The sequence below is a fragment of the Loxodonta africana genome, chromosome 8, assembly GCF_030014295.1.
Source record: "Loxodonta africana isolate mLoxAfr1 chromosome 8, mLoxAfr1.hap2, whole genome shotgun sequence".
Classification (NCBI taxonomy): Eukaryota; Metazoa; Chordata; class Mammalia; order Proboscidea; family Elephantidae; genus Loxodonta; species Loxodonta africana.
The window spans coordinates 92,870,723-92,897,363 of record NC_087349.1 but is presented as its reverse complement, the minus strand read 5'-3'; the positions used below and the strand labels follow the sequence as shown (position 1 = coordinate 92,897,363).

Genomic DNA, 26,641 nt, shown 5'->3' with positions numbered 1-26,641 from the left:
ACCAACATCAACTTCAAATTCATCTTGTGAACTGTCTGGTTACTCTCTTTCACTGGTTACTCAGATTTTTGGGAGCCAATTAATGTGTGATTCTGGTTTGAATGGAGAAATTGTAAGAAGTATCTGTCTATCCCCTGCCCCTTTTCTCCCCCGAAGCTGTATGCAGTATCTGGCAATGAAGTAGAGCTGGAGTTAACAGCATATTAAAGACCAGAAGGCCATCGGCTGGAGTTTTTACTTCAACTAGTTTGTAGCCTGGGACTACAAGTCACCCCTCAGGACGCTATGTTCTTATTCGTGATTTATTTTTGGGGGCTGGTGGGAAGGGGATTTGGGAAAAAGGTGTACCAGATGTGTTCTTAAGGCTCTCCCAACACTAAATGCCGTGCGTCTCCTTCACTCTGTCTATGGGTACACGTTAACACAAGCACACACGCACCCCTAGGCTTCCTATGAACACACCAGCAGGTGCCCTGCTCAGCATGCGGGCCTTTCTCCTTGCTGTCACTTGGTATCACACACTAGTTCTCAAAGGGAACTTAACGGTGTTCAGGGCACTGGAGAGGTGCAGGTTTGGCTGCTTTGTACATACAAGGACGACGGCAAATTCATCCTTAATGAAGGTCTTATTTCAAGTCATTTTTCCAAAAGCTAGTTTTCTAATAGTAGTGAGAGGATTTTTTTCCAAATCCTCATTCCCCTTATCATATGCGCTCTTCGATATTGCTTTTATAATAACACTCTCTATAGTCCATGGCCAAATGACAGATCACAGCTAACTAACTCAAGTAAGTTTGAGGTATTGAAGTGATTCCCCCTTTTTTTTTTTTAATTAAGAGAGAGTGAATATGAGAAATTAAGTATGTGAACATTTCTCCCATAAAAGAAACCTTGTTTGCATATACATATGCTCAAATTGAATAAAAATGTGCTACAGGCAATGTGAAAATAATCATATTGAATTTCTTGCCTGTTGGGAACTGAATGTTAAGTCACTGGACTGGAACTATTTTTTAGTAATTATGATTCAGTAAATTATTTTCATTGACTTAGTATTTTAACCCAGATGCCATCAACCACAGTAAGTAACTTATGTAGGAGAATTGTTGCCTCGGCACTTAACTATAGATTTTAAATTGGAAAGTTCAAAGGAGAAATCTCAATGGGACTATAGAGTCTTTTAAAAATTACATTTGGAAAGTTGGGTTGTATTTCAAAATAAGGGCATAGCCTTGGCGCCAATGGACCAGACCGCCCACGCTGTGCTAACGGAGTAAGTTACATCTTCAGTTTTATGAACACATTTTACAAAATCCAAACCACTGCCTCAGGGTGCTTTTGAATGAAATATTGACTTTATTGAAGTATACATTTGCCTCCATGGTAAATATATCTTGTTGTAAGAGCCTCGAGGTTCATTTCCTTTGTATTGCTGTATGTTGTTATATTTTTCAAGTCCCTTAAAATTCTTTTCATTTTCCTCTGTCTCTTTCCTTACTTCCTCCTTTCCCTTTCTTTTTTCATGTATTTGTGTTTTCTTCGTAATCTCTCTATGATATTAGCTAATAGTTTGATTTTTTTATTGTTTTTCTTTTGTTTTATAATGCCTCCATTTGTATTTCCATTTTAATCGGTTCCTTTCTTCTGCTTGAGTTTATTTTGCTCTTTTGCTAACTCCCTAAGTTGGATGCTCAATTCATTTCTTTTCTTTCTTGCCTATTTAATATTAATAAATGGAATGTTAGGAGTTGGCCATTTGCTTATCATAAATTTCATAGGTTTTGGAACGTGGGGTGCCCACAACCATTGTTAGTATTCTGTAATTTTACCCAACAGTTGCTTCAGAGAGAAGTGTTTGTTTTGTTTCTTTGTTTATAACTTTCCAGTGATAGGTTTCTTTGCTCTTTAGGTTTGTAATTAATTTGTGGCTTACTGAAATGTGATGAAAGAATGTTTTCATTGTTTGGAATTTATTGTGAAATTTGTTTGTCACCTACAATATAATCATCTTTTGTGAATATTCACGACCTTGGAAAGTAGATTTATTTTCTACTTACAAGGAAGATATAGAGTTCCAAGAACATCAGGTGCATTTTTAATTATGTTATCAAGCATTCTGTATGCCATTTAAAAAATTGATCTATCATCAGCTTAAGGGGATTTCTATTATTTTCTATTTTTATGCAGTGCAATTTTTGCTTCATGAACGCTGAGCCTGTGTTATTTGATTCATAGTCTAATTGGTAAAAATTGGTAGATCTTCATAATTTATTGTGCCCTTTATCATTATAAAGTATTCTTCTTTATCTCATTTAATTTTTTACCCAGAATTCAAAGTTGACTAATATTAAATATATTCTTCCAGCCTCTTCATAATTTTTTTTTTTTTTTAACACTTTGGCCATGATTCCATTTCCTTTCTCTTCCGTGCTGTCTCCAGTGCGATCTTCTTTTATGTCATGTTCTGTGTTATTTGTATTTTCCCTGTCTTTGTTGAGTTCTGCCAGCTTTTGTTCTTGATAACTTCAGGAATTTCTTCCAGTTCATGACAATATGTTTGGCCATCATTGTCATTCACTTGGTGAGTGTTCCTATCTGTTTGTCTTTTTCTGTTTCTTTATTCTTTTTTCTGTTACCCTCAAGGTGCCTTTTTATAGGTTCTGTGCTGGTTGTTCTTGTTTTTCTTCTCCTTCCTCCTCTTTTTTCAGCTTCTTCTTCTTCATTTTATTATTATTATTTACTATTGTTGAGTGAAATGAGTTCTTTCTAGACCAGCGATTTGCAGGAGATTTGTGCCAAGAAGAAACCAGAACAGGGGTCTAAACTAAGTGGGATTATCCAGGCAACAGTAGGCTTGAGCTGTCGGGCTGCTCACAATTCAGTCTCTATCCTCCATCCAATCTCTTGGCATGCCTATGAGCCAACTCCTCTTCCTCTGCTACTTTTCAGGGCCCAGGGTAGCTCCCTACACCAACACATACCACCCTTTCCTGCTTTACTAAATAATGGATGCTGGGTATTTTTTTCCATTTGGGTGAGCTTTGGAGAGCTATATTCTTCAAACTTTACCTGAGAAATGCAGCCATTGGCCTCTCCTCTGAGCATCTTGTCTTGTCCTTCTCTGATATCCACAGCATTTGGCAACACTTCCTCATATAGTTTTGATTTGAGATTACGGGTACCTTCTAGTGTTCACATTTGCATTTCTGTTTCTCATTCTCCTTATTTTGGACAGATAATAGCAAAGACTTCTTTACTATGCTATCTTAAGTCCAAAATCACAATAATTTTCTTATGCTTCACATTTGTCATTTCTTCCCCTGGGAAAGAAGAGTGTGTATCACTGCAGTTTGTTGCCTGGTTGTTTTTGTTGCCTCCTCAAACATCTGCTTTTTCTTCCCTCCACCTGAGGAGACTCTTGAGATGTTACCTAAAAGGCTTTCATAGCTGTTGCATTGACAGATGTTATCTGCCTTGTGAACTTCCAATACAGAAAGAACTCTTTTTTTCTTGATTAGTTGCTGCATACATATAGCTACTGTAATGAACAAACCCCAGAATGTATAGCAACACACATAAAATTGAGGTTTATCACCCACTCATGAAAGTACAGAATAAGAATTCTTGACTGGCAGGAGGATCTCAATAAGAGATAATAAGCAGTGGTTTTAGACTCAGAATCTACCATCTATAGGTGGTTTCCAAGGTGCTTTTCCAAATGAAACCAGGAATAAGGGGGAAAAACGTGGAGAACTATGAACAGGGGATTTGATAGGCCAGAACTGTGGTAGAAATATATCTGTTCCCTTCCTGTTCTCTTATCTAGCACTAGCTGCCAGGGATTCTGGGAACTGTAGTTTCATTGTTTGGACAGGAAATGGAGGGAGAAGGAGGGGGATTTGAACAGCTGACTGCTTAATTGATCCTTCCAACTTGCCTGTCATAAATGTCTTGAGTGGCCAAAGGAACTTGAGTGTTTATAACCAAATTCATCTTTTCATTCATTCAACAAAAACTCAGTACGTTCCTTCTATTTACCAGCTACGTGACTTTATCAGAGAAAGTCATCTTAACCCCTAAAACAGGAATGATAGTTATTTATTTTTCTGAGTTGTCCTGGAAGAAAAAAAAAATGGATCACTTAAATAATAATAATAAAAATCCTTTGTGCCCCCGAGGCTTCATCTTTTTTTTGAAAATGTTGACCTTTTCAGTTAAGAGGAAGGGATATGAATAATTTCACAAAGGCCTGTAGCTATAGAGTCATACAGTATTGTGTTGTCAGTCAAGTTAGATTCACTCGTAGAAGTATATCCCTCCTATTACTTTCAGCACATTTTTTTCCGATTTATAAGTGTATCTGCCCTCTAAGGGGAATTCAAGATGGCCACTGTATTAAAATAGGCTTTTTATGGTTGCGTCTGCTCTGCTCAATTCAGTCTGAAAGATGTAAATGATGTATAGATATGGGCACGGGCAAGTCCACAGGATTGGAAAAAATTTAATATCATGCAGATAGTTTTTAGTAATAAAATCCAAACTAATGCTTACGCTTCAATAGTCAAAGTAGAGAATGTTCACCGTCTCTCCTCAAACCCCTCCCTTTAAAATGTACCAACAAATCAGCTTGTACCCCTGCCTCATAGGGAATGGAAAAGGTTTTCGTTTGTTTTAGCTAAGCTGTCCCACTAAGCCATCTCATTGTTGTTGTTGTTAGACCCCTGACGCGTGGTGGCCCCATGTGTTACAGAGAAGGAGTGCTCCAGAAGGCTTTCTTGACTGTAATCTTTTGGAAGCAGTTTGCCAGGCCTTTCTTCCATGGAGCTGCTAGATGAGTTCGAACCACCAACCTTTGGGTTAGCAGCTGATCACAAACCACTCACACTATCCAGGTTCCACAACTCCAATTTGTGTTATAAGTACTCTTTTTTTTCTCTTCATTCTGCCAGGATAGAAATGGCTCAGGAGTAAATCACTTTTACCATGCCACTTGAGAGATGGAGCAGCCATCGGCAAGGAGTACGTGGAAACAAATCAGCCATTATGTCCTATGGGGTGCCTAATAGGTGCAGGAAAGGGGTGCAGAAGACACTGAGCCACTTCAAGGCTATTCTTGAGAACCTTAGATGTCCCCAGCTCCCACTGTGACCCACTGTTCAGCTTCTTCAGACCCCATTCCTTTTCTGTCCTTTCAACAGAGGTTAAACATGTGTGTGAGCTCACATCCTTTCTCTTTGGTAACATGCCTTGGAAGGAAAAAGCATTCAGTTCTTGAACGAGGCCTGTTTAAGGCTGTTATCAATCTTTATTTACTATTAATTGGTGCTATTTATTACAATCAAAGTGTATAAAAAAAAAAAAAAAAAACCAGTGCCGTTGAGTCAATTCCAACTCATGGCGACCCTATAGCAAATTCACTAAATCTTTTTTTTTTATTATTGTTGCGGTAAGCATATATGTAACAAAATATTTGCCATTTCAACAATCATTACACGTATTCAGTGACATTAATTACGTTCATCATGTTGCTCAGCCATCACCATTATCCGTTTCCAGGTATTTCCATCCCCTTCATGTAAGTTCAGTGTCCCCGAAGCACTGGGTTCCCTTCTTCCCCTCCTCCCACCCGACCATGTTAACCACTAATAAACTTTCTTCTCTATACACTTGCCTGTTCTAAATCTTTCATATAAGTAGAATCATACAGTATTTGTCCTTATATGTCTGACTCATTTTACTCAGCATGATGTTTTATGGTTCATCCATGTTGTAGCATATGTCAGGACTTCATTTCCCTTTATGGCAGAGTAGTATTCCATTGTATGTGTGTACCGTATTTTGCTTATCCATTCATCTGTTGATGCACTCCTAGGTCATTTCCAACTTTTGGTTATTGTGGAAAATGCTGCAGTGAACACTGGGGTACAAGTGTCCTGCTTTCAATTCTATTGGGTATATACCTAAGAGTGGAAATATTAGATCATATTGTAATTCTGTGTTTAACTTTTCTGAGGAACCTATCCAACATTAGCCATAACTATTGGGAAATGATAATTGTTCTTTTTATTTATGGAGCATTCTAAGCACTTTACATATATTTTCTCTTTTACTCATTATGACCCTATGAGGTAGGGATTTTTATGCCCCATTTTACACGTCATAAAACTGAAGCTTAGAGAGGAAAAATAACATTCCATGATCACGCACATAGGAGAAGAGAAGCAGGATGCAAGCATAGTCAGTTCTTTCTAAGTGAAATCAGTCAGCACAACTTTATTTCTATAAGGGTGACATTTTTCCCATTCCTTTCTGTGTGTGACAGAAGTATTGAGCTTTTTAAAAAAAATCACATTGAAGCCATCTAGCAGCTTTGTGGGAAAAAACCTGGCAATCTGTTCCTGTAAATACTGCAGACTAGAAAACCCTATGGGAAGGTTCTACTCTGTCCCATGGGTTACTATGAGTGGAAAATTGACTTGATGGCACATACAACAATAACACCATTATTTAGACTTTCCATGGCGTTTGTTTATTATAGTGATGCTTTTTGGTGAGATTGAGAGTATGCTGGCTAGAGAATGAAGTTTCATTGTCTAGCTTGATAAACACAAGCAATTATTTACTCTGGTTTTTCTTGATCCACTTTTCATTATGAACAGAAGCCCATAGTTAAGAACGCAGAAGCACTTGCTCCAGCTCTGTGTGGTTTTAGGTAGCACCAGGAGAATAAACCTGAATCAGCCCAGTTTGAATTTGTGCCTTGGACACTGCCCACAGCTGGGAGGAATTCACTGGCTTGAGCAAGGTCACAGGTTGATGCAGACAGTTTGATAAAACATAGGAATTCTGACTCCACTGTTGGCTCCAGACCATAAGACATGTTGCTTTTCTTATTTTTCACGGGGGATCTATTGCTGCTCAGTGAGGCTTTCTTTACAACAGCCTGTGTCTTTGCAGTTGGGTGGAATGATTGGACCCAGAGGGAATTCAGCCTCTTGTGTCTTTTATGCAGATGTGCAGGACCCATAAGGACTTATTACATAATGCAATTGAAATAATTAAAATGAAGACCAGTGGGCTGCATGGCAGCTGAAGCTACTAAATAAAATTTGAGTGGTTCAGCCTACTGCTCTTAATTTACTATGACCTCCTGTTTTTCTAGGGTGACAGAGAAGCAGAGTTGGGGCTGCCTTTTTCTCCTCTGTGTGATCGAAAGTCAACCATGGTCGCTCAGTCGCAAGTAGGTATGTGTTTGCCAGCCCTTTGGATGGAGGGAGAAATCAAACAGAGGGAGAAGTCTGTAGACCTAAGCTCAGCTGTTACCAGTGATTCCTTGGCTCAGGACCTGACTCCATTCTGCCATGCTGTGCTCATGGCTTTGGCTGGTTGAGTTGATGAAGCCACTCTACCCATCCTTCTCCCTGGAATGTGGCTGGTTCGTGGCAAGATTAGACACTGACACTCTGGTGTCTCCATCATCCCCTGCCAAGAAAAAATGGGACCTCAAGTTTACAAGAAGATGACAAGTGTCATTGTCAGGAAGCCCATTCTACTTCAGCTTCTCCATTCCACATTCAATACTGGAAGTCAGTGTAACATTTCTCCTCATTTATGCTTCCTGTAGCCTGTTTCCAGACCAGCCCCACTTCCTAGAAAACCCTACTTCCAGGAATGACTCCTTTTAAATGTGTTTATTCTCTCTTTCTCCTATTTCGTTTTCTTTCTTTCTTTCAATTTTTATTGCTTTTTTTTTTTTAATAAAGGATAACCTTTATATTGCTAATAACCACTATATAAGTGCATCGCACTCCCATATTCTTAGATATGGGAGAGGGTACCTGTGCCATATATAAATTAAATGTCATCAGTGATCTCTGCCTCATAAGAGTCTAAAATCATTCAAAAAATAAGTTCTACAAAGATTTATTGATTTTTATACTATTTTTAGTGCTCTTTTCATAATAATATATTAAGGCTGTATTAGGTGTTGAATGCTATAAAACAAAGACAAATTAGACATGATACCTGCTCTTGAGGGCATGATACCTGCTCTTGAGAGCATTAAGCCTGCACTGGGTAGTAGGCAAGGCATTATGAAAACAAAATCTATTAGAGTGTTACAATGCTATGGTAGAGTTTTGTACTTGGTACAGTGGGGTACAAGACAGAATATGTGGACCGTTAGACCCAGGCAGTCCAGAAAGCCTTGTTGAACGCAATGTTTGAGTTGAGTTGTAAGCAGGGAGTAGGTGGTTGGAAGGGTCTTTCAGGCAAGAGAAGTAGCATATAAAAGTGGGGAAATTTAAAACAGCCTAACATGATCAACAAACTACAGTGTTACATTGCAAAAGCTATGGCAAGAGCAGTGGGTGAGTCGTAGAGTGTAGTAAGGGGCATGTCTGGTGAGAAAATCAGGCCCAGATTGTATATTCTATTAAGAACAGCACATGCTTATACTTTCTGTAGGAAACGAGGCTTATCTAACGGATTTTAACTAAGGTTGAAAAATTGGTAAAACAATGACCTATGGGCCAGTTCTAGCCTACCACTTGTTCTTGTAAATAAAGTTTTATTGAAACACAGCTAAGTTCATCCACTTTCATATTGTCTACAGCTGCTTTCATGCTACAACAGCACTAAACAGTTATGATAAACACTATGTGGACAGTAGTGTAGAACATTAATTGGAGGATTTTGAGTTAGACCAGAGGAAAGGAAACTAGTTGGGTTCCTCCTGAAGGATTATAGAGAAGTAATGATGAGGGCCAGACAAGTGAGGTGGCCTGTGAGATACTAAGGATTCGACTGGATGCGAAGCTAACATAAAGGCAGGGATCTATTATTCAACTTAGTCTTCTACACTGCTCCTATCGTGTTATCACATAGTGGGTGTTGAATATGTATTTTTAAAGCACTTTATTGAACTATCTACTGAAAAGTAAAAGGAAAGTTATATTGGAGAAATAGAACCAACTCATGATATTCTAATGAGGGACTGTATTAAATAAATAAGACCCATCCTCTCCTAATCTGGCCTGGAGCCCCTATGTGGAAGACTTTTTTTTTTTTTAATAGACTTCCTTTTTTAGAGCAGTTTTAAGTTTACAGAAAAATTGAGCAGGAAGTATAAGGAGTTCCCATACACTCCCTTCCTGTCCTGCACACAGTTTCCCCAGTGATTAATATTTGGTATTAGTGTGGTACGTTGGTTATAATTGATAAACCAATATTGATGCATTATTATTAACTAAAGTCCATTGTTTACATTAGGAGTCTTTTTTTGGGTTGTACAGTCCTATGGGTTTTGGCCAATGCATAATACCATGTATCGGCCATAATAGTATCCTAAAGATTAGTTTCGCTACCCTAAAAATGCCTCGTGCTTCAGATGATTTTTAAAAGAAAGAGAAGACTCATCAGTTCCCATTGAAAAATATGGAAAGGCCCAAGTTATGTTTAATTCCTCTGAAGCATTGCTGTTTCTCTTCAGGCTTCATTGATTTCATTGTGGAACCCACTTTCACTGTGCTTACTGACATGACGGAGAAGATTGTGAACCCTGTCATCGAGGACACTTCCCAACCTGCCGGGACAGGGCAGAGGCGTTCGAGGTCAGTGGAAAAGCTCAGCATACTGGGACGAGGTTGGCCTGTCCATGAGGTTAGAATTCTTCTTTCGGTTAGGGCTGGAGTGGTATTTCATGATAATGTTATGCCTGACCTCCTATTTATAAGAGAGTCCTGTTTGCCTCCTTTCTTTTCTCAGAGGATTGGCCTGTGGGGCGGGGTGTGACCAAGGTTCAGATGGGGAGATACTTGATGCTGGTGCCTCTATCCTTTCTTAGCCTTGCTAATGACAACATCAGTCATAGCCCTTTTACCTGCTGTGCCCAGGTAGTCTTAGATCCTTGCTCCCAATACTCCAGAAAGACAGTACCACTGATTGGAATTATCACAAGAAGTAGAACTGACTTTCAATTCCAGGTTCAGAAAGAAAATGAAGTAGAGAAAAAAATATGAAAGTTTTAAATCATCTTCTGTCAGAATATCACTATATCAAGTGTATATTCATAATTCAGAATACAAGCTATGGAATCAGAATGCCAGGGTTCAAAGTTCTGACCTCAGTACTTATTAGCTGTGTAACCTGGGGCAAGTTGCTTTGATTTCCCCATCTGAGAAAATGTAAATTATAATACTCATAGGTTGCTAGGTAGATTGAATGAATTATTCAATACATGTAAAACACTCAGAACAGAGTCTAACCCAAGGAAGTGGTAGTTACTGTAAAGCAAATACTTACATCTTTATCAGTAGTACTACTCTTAGTACTAGGAATCTCCGGGTGGTGCAAACAGCTAACGCACTCGGCTGCTAATCAAAAGGTTGGAGGCTTAAGTCCACCCAGAAGCAACCTGGATGGAAAGGCCTAGTGATCTACTTCTGAAAAATCTGCCATTAAAAATGCTATGAAGCTCGGTTCTACTCTGACCCACGGGGTTGCCATAAATCAGAGTCTACTTGATGACTACTGATTTTACCTTGAGCTTTGTCATAAAAAGAGAAAGAAGAGAAATGGAATGAAAAGGCAGAGGAGAAGGAGTGAATAGAAAGAGGGTAAAGCAAGAGAAACTTTAAGACAGTGGGACCCCAGGAATTCTCAAGGTGAGTGGACCCAGTTAAGGCTGCTAACAAGGAGAACAAAAGGCCTTGCCCGAGTCCCCCACCCTGCAGCTCTTCAAGCACTGGTTTGAAACACGTACTGCCTGTCTGGGCAGCCTTAGTTGTCATTCAGGGCCTTTGCATTCATGCCAGTCACTCCTTTTGCCACCTGTAAGCATACGATAGATAGTTCCTTAAAATTTTTCAGGAGGATAGCACCTTCTAATATTTGCAAAGTTGTCCATGTTTAAAGCATAAAATAGTGTTCATATAAAAAGAGTTCTGTTTTATGACATGCTCTCCCAGCCTCCAAGCTGTTCTTCTCCATCTTCCCATGACCTTGAGGATAATGGAATCAGCAGAGACCCTGAGTGCTGTGGAGGGTGGATCTGGAAAGAAACGATCAAATTACTGGGTAAATTGGATAAGTGTTCAGTGTGGAAGCAAGTAGGTGGAACCAAGCAGAAGTTCCAGTTCATATTCATTAATTTCTGAGTATATAGCATCATGGAAGGGGATTCTAATCACATTGGGAAAGAGAAGAGACCAGTCGACAGGGAAAAAATACGAGGGATATTAGGACTCATGAGGCTGAAATGTTTTTGTTTTTTTTTTCCCCTGTTGAAGATACAAAATTTCCTACCTGTCACATCTGAAAAATAGGATAATTACAAGCCTCAGGACCTAGGAATTTCACAGCAATAACTTGATGAGTACCAACTACTACTCTCTTGGGCTTGCTCATTTGCATACATTTTCCAAACACTGGGTATGTTTTTCGTCCTGTAGTTTGAACAACATCACCTCGTCAGATGCAAAGCGTTCAGGTGTCAAGAGCTCTGGGTCAGAAGGAAGTGCGCCAATCACCAATTCCGTCATCTCTGTCGACTATAAGAGTTTCAAAGCCACTTGGACCGAGGTGGTGCATATCAACCGGGAGAGATGGAGGGCCAAGGTGCCCAAAGGTAACGTGTTACTGGAGAATACTCGAGGAGACCTGTCTGAGCCCACTCAACACCCATTCTTAAAACAAGGAATTACCATCCCTGATTTACAGATGTTGAAAATGAAGCACAGTTACCTGGGATGCAGATTCAAATTGCTGAACACTAACCCAGCTGAACACTAGGACCTACCATTTTTTATCTTAATCACATCCAACACTCAGTGCATGATAAAATCAAGGCAAAACTCCAGCCTCCTGACACCACACCCTTTGTGCTATGTGACTCAACTCCTTTTCTTAGTACTAAGAGTCTATAGGGAATGTGTTTTATTATTTCTTGGTTTCAGCTAGACCATCTTGTCATTCTCATTCTGTGTCATATGGCACAACTATGAGGCTTTTCTTTCCCTCTTTGACCTACGTGAATCCCAGGCAGTCGGTATTGTGTCGGGGTATAAGGAGCTTTACTTTCCTTGCAAACATGTTTATCTTGGTTTCACGTTCACAGTTTCCCTTCAGTCTTTGCTCAGAGCACAGAACTAATCTTCTGAGATGGAGGTAACTTGTAGGTACACAGAAATTCCGTAAAGCAAACATCATCAAAATTCAGACCAGAAACGTCATTGCTCTTGGTACGATAAACAGAAAAAGACTGAACATGCATTTCGGGGAGGCTGAGATTCCTTTGTTTGTACAGGCATTTGTGTTTATTGAGCATGTACTATATGATCAGCACATATTATATGATCATACTATATGCTCCTTGGAAACTCTATGGGGCAGTTCTACTTTGTCCTATAGGGCCGCTATGAGTTGACTCGATGGCAACAGGTTTTTATAGTATAGGTAGAGAGGCAGTATGTCCACAAGTAACAAAGGCAATAAGGGGTATGGGGCTGTGGTGCCTGATTCCAGGGAGGGGCGTGGACATGGAGAGAGGGGAACTGATCCCAGTAGGCTTTGTGGGGGTGAGCCGTCAACAGCAGTCATATTTGCTAACATCTACCAAGTGCATACTGTATGCAGGGTCTGTGCTCCACGCCAGGGTACAGAGATGAGTGACAGACACCCGTATCCTCAACGTTCACAGTCTTGTGGAGGAGGAGGGGCAGTAGACATTACTATAGGGTTTCTTTCAAAGCAAGACTGGGAGATCATTAGAAGCTTGTACTTGTCAACCAGCACTTACCAGCCCTCAGCTGGCAAGGAGTGTTTTATCCCCAAATTTCTGTCCTTCCATTATCAGCACCAGCGAGAAGGATGGGAGAGACAGGGAAGAGCAGGCTCTAGCAGTCTTGGTCTGGGACACATGAAGGTTCTGCTTCTCAGTGTAGGAGGGCCCCAACTACTGAAATTATTCACAGGCAAACCACTGTGACTCCCCCACAAAATATTGTCCAAGTGGCTGCTCATTTCAATCGGGACAAAGAGTTTATATTTATGGTGCTTTTAGGGCATAACTGGACCCTTATCATTTAGGGACAGATGTTGTACCCTGAGCTGCGGAGGGAGCTAATGTCTCTCCAGTATTTTAAGTGTACCCTCTGATAGTCCATTCAAATGCTTTAAACATTAAAATTCTCCCTGTTGGCAGGTGTTGCAAGCAACCATGGCAGCCACTGCATCATCTCAAAAGAAGCACTCTCTCATAATCGATTACACTCGTTACACTTGAAAATCCAATTCCCTACAATGCACAATTTAAAGATGTGCTTCAAAATCATTTGTTTGCAGTTATCTGGCTTACTAAAATTACTTTCCAAAACTCACCATCTGAGGAAGCATGAGAGGGTTTCTTTTCCAGGGGAAAACTGGCCCTTTAAAAAGGACAGGTAAATAAGCTGCTAATAACTTTAAGATATATTAGGTATGCTGATTGAAATATATTTAAGCTATTTTGGAAGCATAGAAGGACTTGTCCTGACCCTGCTTGAGGCTTTTAGGAAGGCATCGGGTAGCCAGGAGTCAAGGGATGCTGGCGATTGAGTCCTGAAGGAGGTGTTGTAGTTAGAAACGGGGAACCAGGAGAAAGGAGATGGGCCCAAGGGCAGAGCCTAGGTTGTGTATATTTTGTGAGTAGATAGTTTGGTTATAAGTGCAAATGGCAGTTAATGGGGAAAGAGAATTGAATCACGGCTTTCACTGTGCTCTTGGGCAAATCCAGGTGAGTTCACTGAGGCCCCATTTTGAAGGTGATAATACACATCGCAGAGTTGATGCAAATAATAGAAATAATACATGTAAAGCACTGAGAACAGCCTGCACATGGTTAGTATCTGATAAGTGGTAGCTGTTATTTAAATCAATTGGAAAAGAAGGTTAGAGGTTTGAATGTGACATTAAGAAGCTGGGGATAAAAATACCAACCTGTAACTAATATTTTGTAACTTTTCCAGCCTCCCAGTAATGCTGTTGACTGGTGTTAATAAGCAGACCAGGCGGCGTCTGTGTTTCCATGGGTGGTCAGTTTGTACTAGATTGCCATGCATGGGTTTGCTCACTGCTTTGTGTTACCAGAAAAACTTGGTTTCAAGAAAGCTGCTTCAAACATCAGTTATTAAACTGATCAGAAATGGAATTGGACCTAAAGTCTTGGTTTTATTAACCAACCTGATTTACAAAGTTAGTTAGATCAGAGCCCATAGTTGTTAGGAAAGATCAAATCAATATCCTTTACAGCTCTCAGAGCTGAAAATCATTATTTTCAATCAAATATGTATAGGTGTTGCAATTTGCAAGTCTAATCAGTATGGATTAATTTCCATTTAGTATTATATATTTTTTAACCTTTATTTTTTGGTAGAGAAATAATATGTATTTAGGTTACAAATATTAAAAAATACATATATGAAGAAGAAAATAAAAATGACTCATAATCTCTTCAGCCAGATTTAACTGTGATTAAAATTATGATATAATTTTTTTAACTTTGTTTTACTATGCATATATGTACAAGTAAATTTTCCCCTAAATTGAGATCATAGTATAATATTGTCTTGTACTCTGCTTTTCTACTTCTATCTTGAGCATTTTATCCTGTTAATAATAGTCTTAGAAAATCTAGTTTAAATGACTACATTGTATGGACTACCATAATTTAACTATTCTTCTATTACTGCACATTTAACTTCCTAATTCTTTATAATTGTATATAACACTGTTTTGAATACAAGTTTAAAAATCTTTGAGCCTATTTCTGATTAACAAGGATAAATTCCTAGACGTGGAATTCTTGTGTCAAAGTAGACAGATTGTTAAGGCTCATGATACATATTATCAGATTTCTCTCAAAGAAGTTTTTTTTTAATCAATTTTATCTCCAAGTAGAAGTGTGTATAATGAGAGTACCTATTTCCCTATGCTTACGTCAACATGGGTTATCGTGATTCTTTTTCATCTTTGCTGGTATTATATGTGAATATAGTATTTTATGGCAAATTTCATATGTATTTCCTTTTGTGTTTCCCTAATCATATTTCCGGAAACCCTGGTGGTGTAGTGGTTAAGTGCTACAGCTGCTAACCAAGAGGTCGGCAGTTCGAATCTGCCAGGCGCTCCTTGAAAGCTCTATGGGGCAGTTCTACTCTGTCCTATAGGGTCACTATGAGTCAGAATCGACTCAACAGCGGTGGGGTTGGTTTTGGTTTTGGAATCATATTCCCCCCTTATTATTCATATTAGGAAATTTATTTTTTGTTATTGATCCATAAGAATTCTTTATATATTAAGAATTTATATATTCTTTATATATTTATATTTATATATTAAGGATGTTAATTCTTTAGTTGTCATGGATTGAATTGTGTCCCTCCAAAATATGTGTCAACATGACTAGGCCATGATTCCTAGTGTTGTGTGTTGTCCTCCATTATGTGACCTGATGTAATTGTCCTATGTCTCGTAAATCCTAATCCTTGCCTGTGGTTAATGTGATTAATGAGGCAAGATTTAGGTTATGTTATGGTTATGTTAAAGAGGATTAGGTTGGAATGCAACACTTACTCAGGTCACAGCCCTAATTCGATGTAAGGGGCGTTTCGCTGGGGTGTGGCCTATATCACTGTTTCTCTTAGAAGAAATAAAAGAAGAGAGAAGCAAGCAGAGAAAGAAGGGACGTCTTGTCACTAAGAAAGGAGAGCCAGGAGCGGAGCATATCCTTTGGACCTGGGGTTCCTGTGCTGAGAAACTCCTAGACCCAGGGGAGGAGTGATGACAAGGACTTTCCCACAGGGCCGTTAGAAAGATACAGACTTCCCCTGGAGTTGCACCCTGAATTCAGACTTGTAGCCTCCAAAACTGTGAGAGAATAAATTTCTGTTTGTTAAAGCTATCCACTTATGGTATTTCTGTTACGGCAGTACTAGATAACTAAGACATTAGTTGACAAAATACGTCATAATTTCCTCCCCACCCCAATTTGTTGTATGCCTTGTAACTTTGCTTATGGCCTTTTTCAATACATCCTATTTTTATTCTACTAGATATTACCTTAAGAGCCCTGGTGGTACAATGGTTAAGCATTTGGCTGCTAACCAAAAGGTCGGCAGTTCAAATCCACCAGCTGTTCCGTGGAAACCCTATGGGGCAGTTCTACTCTGTCGTATAGAGTCTCTATGAGTCGCAATCAACTTGAAGCCAATGGGTTTTGTTTTGTTTTTCCAATTTGGTTTTAGATATTACCTATAAGTTTTCTTATTGAATTATAAATCTCGATCAATGTAAATAATGGAATAGCATGTATTGACACTTTTTTTACAAATGCTGAAAAATTTAGTGAATTTTTACTTCCCTCATCATCACCCAGTTTTTATTGAAATTATATGGAATTTTAAATTTAGGAGGTTATAAGTAAATTGCTACCTTTATAATCACCTGATAAAACCAAACCCAGTGCCATCGAGTTGATTCTGACTCGTAGTGACCCTATAGGACAGAGTAGAACTGCCTCACAGAGTTTCCAAGGAGCGCCTGGCAAATTCGAACTGCTGATCCTTTGGTCAGCAGCCATAGCACTTAACCACTACGCCACCAGGGTTTCCGTAATCACCTTATCCTTCAACAATTATTTTTTAATATTTGTATCAAGCTACAAATCTAGTTTAACAATTATTTTTATTTAACACTAAGCTTTACTGGTTTCCTTACACACCATTAGCATTTATTTTCCTCATTCTTCGGTTTTTAATATTAATTGAATTTTTCTGTTGGCTGGAGTACTTCTTTGAGTGAAAATTTTCAGGAACATCCTGTAGGAACACTCCCTGAGTCTTTAGCTTCCTAGAAGTGCCTTCGTGTTGTCCTTTTGTATAACTGAGAATTGATTATTCAAAATGTATATGTTTTTTTGGTTGGTGTTTTCAGCCTCTCTGTCTCTCTCTTTCTATAGGTAAAATAGACATTTCAGAAAACTATGTTAAGGGCTAACAAATGCAATACCATTTTTAAGCAAGATTCTAGTGTCATTTTTTGAGACGACAAATTAAATGAAGAAATCAATGTATTTTTTTCAAGACTGCACAGACATTTAATGTGGAAAAGAACAAGCTCTCAGTCACAAATAATGTAATATATGGACCATGAGGGTTGTGCTCTACCTTAACTCTTCACCGTTTGCTTTTGGCCGTTTTCATAATTAGACACATTGTTACCGAGGGCTCCTACCTTGGTTGAACCCAACTGGATTTGCGCAGCCCAATAAGACTATTGAGGCAGCCTGGACTCACACAGCAAATTTATTTTGCCAGCAGCTACCAAAAGGAGAGAGTAAGGGCTAGAACCTTCAGAGAGACTATCTCCCTGATTTTCCTAAGAGCCAGGTATTTAAATGTTTCGACAAGGAAGGGTCTTCATGTATATTCATGAGGTTCTCGGGGGTAGGAGGGGAGGATGGAGATTTCTGAGAAGGGGTTGGGTTATGTAAATACAGGTGCACAAGCAAGATTTCTTCAAGATGGAAGTCCTTTGGCTCCCCTTGACATGACTCATTATGGGATTTGACGCAGGCGCACTGGTTCCCTTTGTCACATCACCCTTTTGGCAGGCCAGGGAAGGTCAAACAGTGGTCACTCTTACTTCTTTTGCACATGCTCCGTGCCTGTGAGACCTGCAAGACCTACATCGACAGTTTATTTGCAGTATCCTAGAACAGTTCAGTTCGTTTCGCCCCACAGGGCCTGTGCCTTCTGTTCTCATCTCCAGGAGGTGGGTTATGGTTGTACCACTGCCAATAGGTCAGGTTGTTGACTCGACCCTCTGTCCTATTTGACCTTTTCCTGGCCTGTGTGCCGGGGCCCCAACCGGCCCCGCTTCAGCCTAATCCTGTCTCAACATCACTACCCGCGGTTAGAATTGGAAAGCAAAAGGAAACACAGTTGAACTGCGACATTTGCTTTCTACAAATATAGAAGGTTAGGAGCGCCAAGGATGTTAAATCTAGGACCTGAAAAGCTCATTCTTTCTGTACATGCGATCTTTGGAACCTATTAGCACGTACAAATTAACTGTGTTTGTACCTACGTTTTCTCATCGTAGAAAATTTTATGTATACTAATAATTTTACCCTGAAATATAATGGAATCTGAACGAACTGGAAAAGATCTAACTTTTCTTTTATTTTCTTCTTTGTTACTTATCTGCCTGTTCATTTTGGTCTACTTACTTTAAGTAGGACCGATTTGGGTTCCATAGAGATAATTATACTAATACCAGCTATTTCAAAGGTACGAGGCAGGGATAGAAGGTGAGCAGCAAAGTTGAAGAGCCTTGCGGAGCCACCTGCTGGAACATAATTAGAAAGGGATTGCACAGGGGGAAGACTCCTATCTGACTTGATTATGATGTCATAATGGCTACCATTTATTAATTTAAACATTAATTGCCTGATGTCAGCTGCAGTTGAGCAAAAACACATTTGCTTCTGAAATGCACGCCCCCTCCCAGGTTTTATTTTTTGTTAGATTTCCCATGGAAAATTGGTCTGACGCAGTTGTCAACTGAATTTTCTGGCTCAGATAATATTTCATGCTCTTTTGTAGCAAACCAGAGTTTAACACCTTCGATTTTTATCAAAATTACTTTCAGTGTGGGGACATTTTTTCTGAATGTTGAAAGTTTGTCACAGATTAAGTGGAGATTCGATGAGGGGTTTATAAATTATCTCACTTCCTGCTAGGCTCTGAGTCTCTGCCTTGCCTCAGTTTCCTTCTCCGTTTAATAAGGACAGTCATCTTTTTTATTTATTATCTATTTTATTTATTTATTAGTGGTTAAGGAAAAGTAACAGCTGTCCAGTGATTAACTCTTTCAGAATACAGCTTTAGAGTTTATATACTTTCTGTGTTTTACGCTGAAGATAGAATGTGTACAAATAAGGTCACACAGGCAGTGGGTTAGGCAAATAGGGTAAATAACACCCATGTGTACATACATTTAATCAACAAATACTCCACAAACACCTGCTATGTATCAGGTGCTATGCCAAGCACTGAGAATTCAGTGATGGAGATGACATTTGGCCCTTGACCTCACAGCACTAAAGAAGAATGAGAGGAGCTAATATGAACATTCCAGGGGCTTTCTTGGCCCTACAGTCTACTGAGAATGCCATCTCACCATCAACTTATGCAAGGCATCCTTTCACTCCTTAGTTCTACCTTTCTGTAGAAGTCAGGAAACATATCATACTATATCTGAATGTTGTTTTGTAAGGAAATTTCTTTCCTTACCTATAAATTATAAATATGTCCCATTGGGAAGTAAGTGTCCTGAAAGTTGTTGTTTTTGTTGTTAGGTGCTTTTGAGTTGGTTCCAACTCATAGAAACCCCATGTATAACAGAACAAAATGCTGCCTGGTCCTATACCATCCTCACAATTGTTTCTATGCTTGATCCCATTGTTGCAGCCATCTTGTTGAGGGTCTTCCTCTTTGTCACTGACCCTCTATTTTACCAAGCATGATGTCCTTCTCCAGGGACTGGTCCCTCCTGATAATATGTCCAAAACACATGAGACGCAGTCTCAACATCCTTGCTTCCAGTGTGCATTCTGGCTGTACTTCTTCCAAGACAGACTTATTCATTCTTCCGGCAGGCCATGGTATATTCAGTATTCTTCACCAACACCATAATTCATAGGCATCAGTTCTTCTCTTGAATACTGAAAGGCAAACATTTATAACTTAAATCAGTGCTTTCTACCCCCAGTTGCATGTTAGAATAACCTGGAGAGCATTTCAACTATCCTTGTTCCTCCCCCTCTCCCTCCAGGTTGCCTTTGTCTGCAGTAAGGCCAGGGCACTGGTTTAAATGAATAGATGGACCAATGAAGTCATGGATAAATGAAAAATTCATAATATAATAAGGGGAACACTTGAGCCAAGCAAGTATAGGGCAGGAGAAGTAAAATGAAGCCAGGGGTAATAGAAATCCACAATATATATGCCCAAAAGCCTGAATGGTACAAACAGTTAACACACCCAGATACTAAACAAAAGGTTGAAGTTTGGAGTTCTTCCAGAGGTGCCTTGGAAGAAAGGCCTGCGATCTACTTCTGAAAAGTCAGCCATTAAAAACCTTCTGAAGCACAGTTCAACTCTGACACACATGGGGTCTCCGTGAGTTCTAATCGACTGACAGTGACTGGTTTTTAAAGCCTCATAAGCATGTGAACCTGGACTAGATTTTGACTTTGTGTTCTTTAGCAGCTAAAATAAAGGGAAGCATAATCAGATGTATAACCACCTTGGTGTCCATTAGATTAAAAACAAACACGTTGTCTAGAAATACCAGCTTTTTTGATAACACAGGGCAATAAAGAGGACACCTGATAATGAGGTGCATGGCACTTTTAGCACACCTAGGTACAAACACAGTAATGCTTTTCACGATAGAGATTGATGATGGACCAATATGGAAGGCCTTTTGAGTGAATTGGTTACTATACGGTGTGAGGCTCTAGACTAAGGAAGATTGGTTCCCGTTAGGTGTTCTTCCATGTGTGCTACTTCCTATAACCCAGGTCCACCCAGTGCCTTCAAGGTCCTGCACAATCTGAACCCTGCCTGCCCTTGGTCATCCATCCACATCATCTGTCATTAACCCCTTGCCAACTTTGCTTTAGCCATACTGGACAACTCCAAGTCCCTCGAACTTACCAAATTCATTCCTGCCTCTCTGCCTTTGTGTTTGTTGTTTCCTCTGCCTCAAACTCTTTCCCCAGATTATTGTATGACTGACTCTTGGTCACTCAGGATTTGGTCCAGATGTCACCTTCTCAAAGAAGTCTTCTTTACCTCTTTATCTGATCTTACTTCCCTCCCCCATGCTGATCGTGTTCCCTCATATTCTGTTTTACTTTTGCAAAGCACTTTTCACTATCTGAAACTATCATAGTGATTTTTTTTTAACATAATTGTTGTCTTCTGCATCAGTCCGTTGTGTTTGCTGCCTTATCCCCTGTGCCTAAAATCGTGTTTGGAACTGTAGGAACTCAAGTATTCATTAAATGAATGAATGAATATTTTCATAAATACTTGACCATATGCAATTATGCTGTAGTTTTTATTAAGCACAGACTCAGACTCCTTCACAATCAACTGAGTTGGAAAAAATGTTGACATCGTCTCATTAAAGGGGAATGACCTGGACCAGGATACCTGTCCAAACCAAAGGCTACCTCTCATCTTGTGGTCAGTCTGAAGACCACATTTTTGTGAGGCTTAACTATCCTCCTCCTCTCTAAATTCACAAGCAGTGACCTGAAACTCTGCTGTTCTAGTGGTGGTTATTTTCCCAGACTTTTTGGTTTTCAATCAGTTGTCTGTGTTTAAACTCCAGGTCTTAAGTAAACTTACATAAAGCTCCAATGGTTTCTGTGTGGTCTTAGGCCAGGTTTGTAACCTTTCTGAGCCTCGATTTTCACATTTGTAAAACAAGGTTACAATAATAGTAGCTACCTCTTAAGGTTGTCTTGGTGATGACGGTAAATAATTCTTGGAAGCACTTAGCATAATACCAGGCATAGAAGATACACTCAACAGATGCTGCCAGTGATAATAATAGTAGTAGTAATAATGTCAATTGCAATATTAATTTATTAATTATTATTATCCTTATTATGACTTTCTCCCTCCTTAAAATGCTATCACCATGAACCTATTTTATTGATTTCCTAAGTAAATATGCCAGTCTGACTTGTACTGACCAAAAATAAGCCAGAAACACTCAGTAAACACCTAGGGTCATTCTAGTGCACCATTTCCCAGTATAGACAATTGTGTGTTTTGTTTTTTTTTTTCAAAGAAGCAATTCTCCTAATGTCGTGGCCTCTTTTTGTTTTTTCTACGCCTTTACTAACTTGCAATGGATGCAGAGGAGAAAGCCAAGAAGGAAGCAGAGGAAAAGGCTCGCCTGGCCGCAGAGGAGAAGCAAAAGGAAATGGAAGCCAAAAGCCAGGCTGAAGAAGGCAAAGCTGAGAAAAAGACACCTGGGGAAGCGAAGAATCAAGTCAGTGGAATACGCACAAGCAAAAGTGACAACCCTCGAGGGAAAAATTCCAAAGCTGAGAAGTCATCAGGAGAAAAGCAGCAGAACGGTGAGTTCTCAGTCTCGGGAATGGATTTGCACTGGTGAAAGGCTCTTACCCAGGTGTAGTGACATGGAAGAGCAAGGTAGTTTTGCAGTGAAACAGACCTGGATTCAAGTTACAGTTGTGCCTCTCACTCCTTGGTATCTGTGGTCTGGGTGCTTAACCTTCCACTGTCTCTGTAAAATGCACATTGTAATGCCTCCTCACAGCATGGGCCTCTTGTGAACCCTTAATGATAATAATAGCAAGAACAACGACGACAGCACGTAGCATTTCTTGACTGTGCACCAGATGCTGTTTTAAGTTCTCTCTTTACATTTTCACTGCCCGGTAGGGCCAGAGGAAGCCCTGGTGGCATAGTGGCTAAGTGCTATGGCTGCTAACCAAAGAGTGGGCAGTTCCAAGCCACCAGACGCTCCTTGGAAGCTCTATGAGTCAATTCTACTCTGTCCTGTATGGTCGCTATGAATCAGAATCAACTCTGTGGCAACGGGTTTGGCTTGGGGTTTTGGTAGGCCAGATGATCTACACCAGAGATGTACTCTAGCTTTTGTGCTACAGCACCTCTGTAAATGAAAAATGTGTAGAAAGTGCTTAGCACAACATTCTCCAGTTATTTTTATAATTTACATATATAAGATTTGTAATCAGAAAATGAAATTTTAATCTATGTAATAATGATACTAGCTCTTATCACATTCTAAGAACTTTGCATAAGTTTGTCTAGTTAAACCTCATGACCACCCTAAGAGGCAGGGAAGGCTGTTGACCAGACCTGACCCGTCCCTCGGCTGGTAAAGCTGGACCCAGACTCAAACCAGGCAGCTTGGTTCCAGAGACTGCTTGTGATCACTGCATGTATTGGTCATCTATTCTACATGCTTTGTGTTAGGCTCTCCCATGGATGGAAAGAAAGTAGAGGCGACGTCCATTATCCCAGGGAGCTGGGAAATATTTGTTAGAGCACAGCATTGAAGCTGGACGAATGTGGGTTGGAATTCCAGCTTCTGTTCTTCACAGCTCTTTGAGCTTGAGCCACTTATCAAGTCAACCCAACATCGCCTCTTACCTTGGAGAGTTTCCACTGAGATGACATGTGTAAGCCTCCTTTGTGGGCTTGGTTCATGATAGTACCCTGTTTGGTCTGGAGGAAGAGGGTGAGATTGAGGAGTGATTTTGGGTATTCTGTTTATAGGTCCCACCAGGCATCTTGTTTAGAAATATTTACTGAATACCCACTGTTTTAGTCATCTAGTGCTACCATAACAGAAATACCACAAATGGATGGCTTTAACAAAGAGAAGTTTATGTTCTCACAGTCTAGTAGGTTACAAGTCCAAATTCAGGGCGTCAGCTCCAGGGGAGGCTTTCTCTCTCTGTCGGCTCTGGAGGAAGGTCCTTGTCCTTAATCTTTCCCTAGTCAAGGAGCTTCTCAGATGCAGGGACCCCGTGTCCAAAGGACGCGCTCTGCTCCTGGTGCTGCTTTCTTGGTGGTATGAGGTCCCCAACTCTCTGCTTGCTTCCCTTTCCTTTTATCTCTTGAGAGATAAAAGGTAGTGCAGGCCACACCCCAGGGAAACTCCCTTTACATTGGATCAGGAAGGTGTCCTGAGTAAGGGTGGTGTTACAATTGCACCCTAACCCTCTCAACATAATATTACGGTCATAAAATGGAGGACAACTGCATAATCCTGGGAATTATGGCCTAACCAAGTTGATACACCCATTTTTTGGGGGACATAATTCCATCCATGACACCCAACATGCAGTGGGCAGTGTGATAGGCACTGTTGGTCTAATAATGAACAAGCATAGTGCCTGCCCTGGTGGAGCTCAAGCCTAGAGATGGAGAAAGACAATTAAATAAGCAATTATGATACAATGAAATAATAGGAGTTTTGAGTGCTAAGTGAACACACAATAAGGGCATGGACACCTTATTTGGTCTGGGGAATTGGTGGAAGGCTGTTCAGGGAGACTTCTTGGATCTGTAGGTGAAGAAAGACTATTCCAGGCAGAACTACATCCACAAAGGCCCAGAATCTAGAGAAAGCCCGGTATGTTCAGGGAGGCCAAAGAGGTTCAGCGTGGCTGGGCATGAAATTGGGGCAGTGGGTGGGGTGAAAAGTCAGTGGAAATTCTGGCATTCAACTTACCTAACCTGCACTTCAGCCAATTACTTTTTCCTTCTTGAAACACATCCTTTCTTGCTTCAGAGACACCACTCTGTCCTCATTTACCTCCTTTCTTCCTTCTTTATCTTCTCAGTCTTCTTTGGGGTTTCTTCTCCTTAGTATGACCTCCAAATGTTGGGGTTTCTCAGAGTATCATCCTGGACCACCTTCATTTCTCCTTAAACGCTCAGAAAATCTCATCAATCTCCACGGATTTACATACTGTCCATGTTGGTGATTTCCAGAATTTACTCCTCTGTTCCAAATTTCTTCAAGTTCCACACTAGTAGGTCTATTGTGCTCATTTGACATCTTCCTTTGGCTGTCCTATGGCTTCCTCAAACTCAGGGTGTCCACACGATAACCTGAGATTCCTGTTTCCTCATCATTGCAAGGCAGAGCTTGTGGTCTTGTAGGCAGGGATTCGATCTTTACAGTTAGATGAAGTATTTTTGGTAGCTATTCTAGAAGTATTTTTTTAAAGAAGATTTATTGTTCTAAGAAAGAAAACTCTGTGATACCCAGAGATCCAAAACTTACAATAGGGCTGGGTGACATTTACTGAGCTCTTACTGTACGTCAGGCGCTGTACTGAGAGATTCCTACACATTTTCTTATTTTATTCTCACAACAGTCATAGGAAGTAGGCACCATCATCTTCATTCTGAAGATGGTGGAAATGAGGAAGAGAGTAAAGGAATTTGCCTAAGGTCATCCAGCTGTTAATGGTAGTTTTAGAATTAGGAACCAGGGAATTTGATTCCAAGCACTAGCTCCTTGGTTGATTTAGCTTAGCACTTTACATTTCTGCCTCTGCTTAATAGGACTTTGGCCAGGTAATTATTTTCACAAATTATTGTTAATGAAAGTTTGAGATAGAAATGACAGAGAGAATATTGACTTTGACCAAAGGAAGCACTGGTTTGCATTGTATGCAAGTGCATCATATTTCAGAAAATATGTTCAATTTAGTAAGACTCTATGGAGCACCTGTTGGAGTTGTAGAGGGCAGTGCAAAGCACTCGTCTCTTCCCCTGAGGAAGAGGTTTGAAGCCTGAACCAGTTGAAAGATAGACATGAGAATCGGAAAGCTGGGGATCAGAATATTGGCTCTACTTCAATTGGAGCCGAATTGGAAAACATGGATTTGGACTGCTGAGCATGTGAGCTTCTTTTCACACACTTGCCCTGAACTGAGCTCACCCAGCCAGACAGCCTGGCAGCTCAGCCTGCATCCCAACCCAGCACCCCATCAGGCTACTTCTGGAGTGACAGAAAAGGTGCGTGTCTTGTGGAAAACATATCTCGAAGGGAGGTGACTGGGCTGAGCTGTGTGTCTTGAACTCCTTCCCAGCTAAGTCACTCCTTTCCAAAGGAGGAACAGGTAAGGTGAGGCAAGATGTGTTTCTTCCCTACTTCTTACTTTTAAAAGAGTGGGTTAAAAATGTGTTTCCCTCAGTAGAAATAGAATAGAAGTAATGAGGAGAAGATATTCCCTCCTCAAGTAATCATAATAACCACCACCGTTTATTAAATGCTTAGTATGTGCCAGATATTGTACTTTCAATTTTACCTACATTAAAAAAAAAAAAAAAACCAGTGCCGTCGAGTCATTAAAAAATCCTAATGACCCTATGAGGTGGATACACTTATTCCCGTTTTACAGATGGGAAAACTGAGACTCAGAGAGGTTAATTGACTTGCTTAAGGGGAAGTGATCACTCAGTAGAGATCTCAGGTCAAACTTGGTGCCACCTGAGTCCAAATTCTATACTCTTTAAGCAGCATATTTCTTGTATTTGCAAGGTTTGTTTTCAGCATAAGGGAAGAGGAATTGGAGAAATAATGAGACACAACTGCTGTCCACAAGGAGTTGGCAAACTTTTTCTGTAAAGGGCCAGATAGTAAATGTTTAGGCTTTGTGGGCCATGTGTCTCTGTTGCAACTACTTACCTCTGCTCTTCAAGCGCAAAAGCAGCCACAAACAATACATACACAGGCATTCCAATAAAGCTTTATTTTTCGATACTGAAATCTGAATTTTATAGAATTTTTGCATGTCACAAAATATTCTTCTTTTTTCCCCCCAACCATTAAAAAATGAGAAAACCATTCTTAGCTTGTGGGCTGTACAAAAACAGACAGCCTGCCGGGCTTGGCCCATGGGCCATAGCTTGCCAACACTTGGTCTAGTCAGTGAGAGAAACCAGCGAATACAAATAAGCCCATCGCAAAGAAGTTATAAATTCTACAAAAGGGGTATAAACTGTGTCAC

General features: G+C 40.0%; 1 protein-coding gene across 8 annotated transcripts in view; it reads left to right on the top strand.

Moving 5' to 3' along the window:
• Positions 1-26,641, top strand: part of PDE1C (phosphodiesterase 1C) — a 604,116-nt gene that overhangs the window by 510,318 nt on the left and 67,157 nt on the right. For all 8 annotated transcript variants that reach the window (XR_010322749.1, XM_064290126.1, XM_064290125.1 and 5 more), the window contains 4 exons: positions 7,163-7,244; positions 9,491-9,611; positions 11,451-11,626; positions 21,977-22,198. Coding sequence is in view for 7 of the 8 variants with exons in the window: in XM_064290126.1 (XP_064146196.1) it covers positions 7,163-7,244; positions 9,491-9,611; positions 11,451-11,626; positions 21,977-22,198 (601 nt within the window). In the remaining variant the exon portion in view is untranslated. The remainder of the gene's footprint in view (positions 1-7,162; positions 7,245-9,490; positions 9,612-11,450; positions 11,627-21,976; positions 22,199-26,641) is intronic.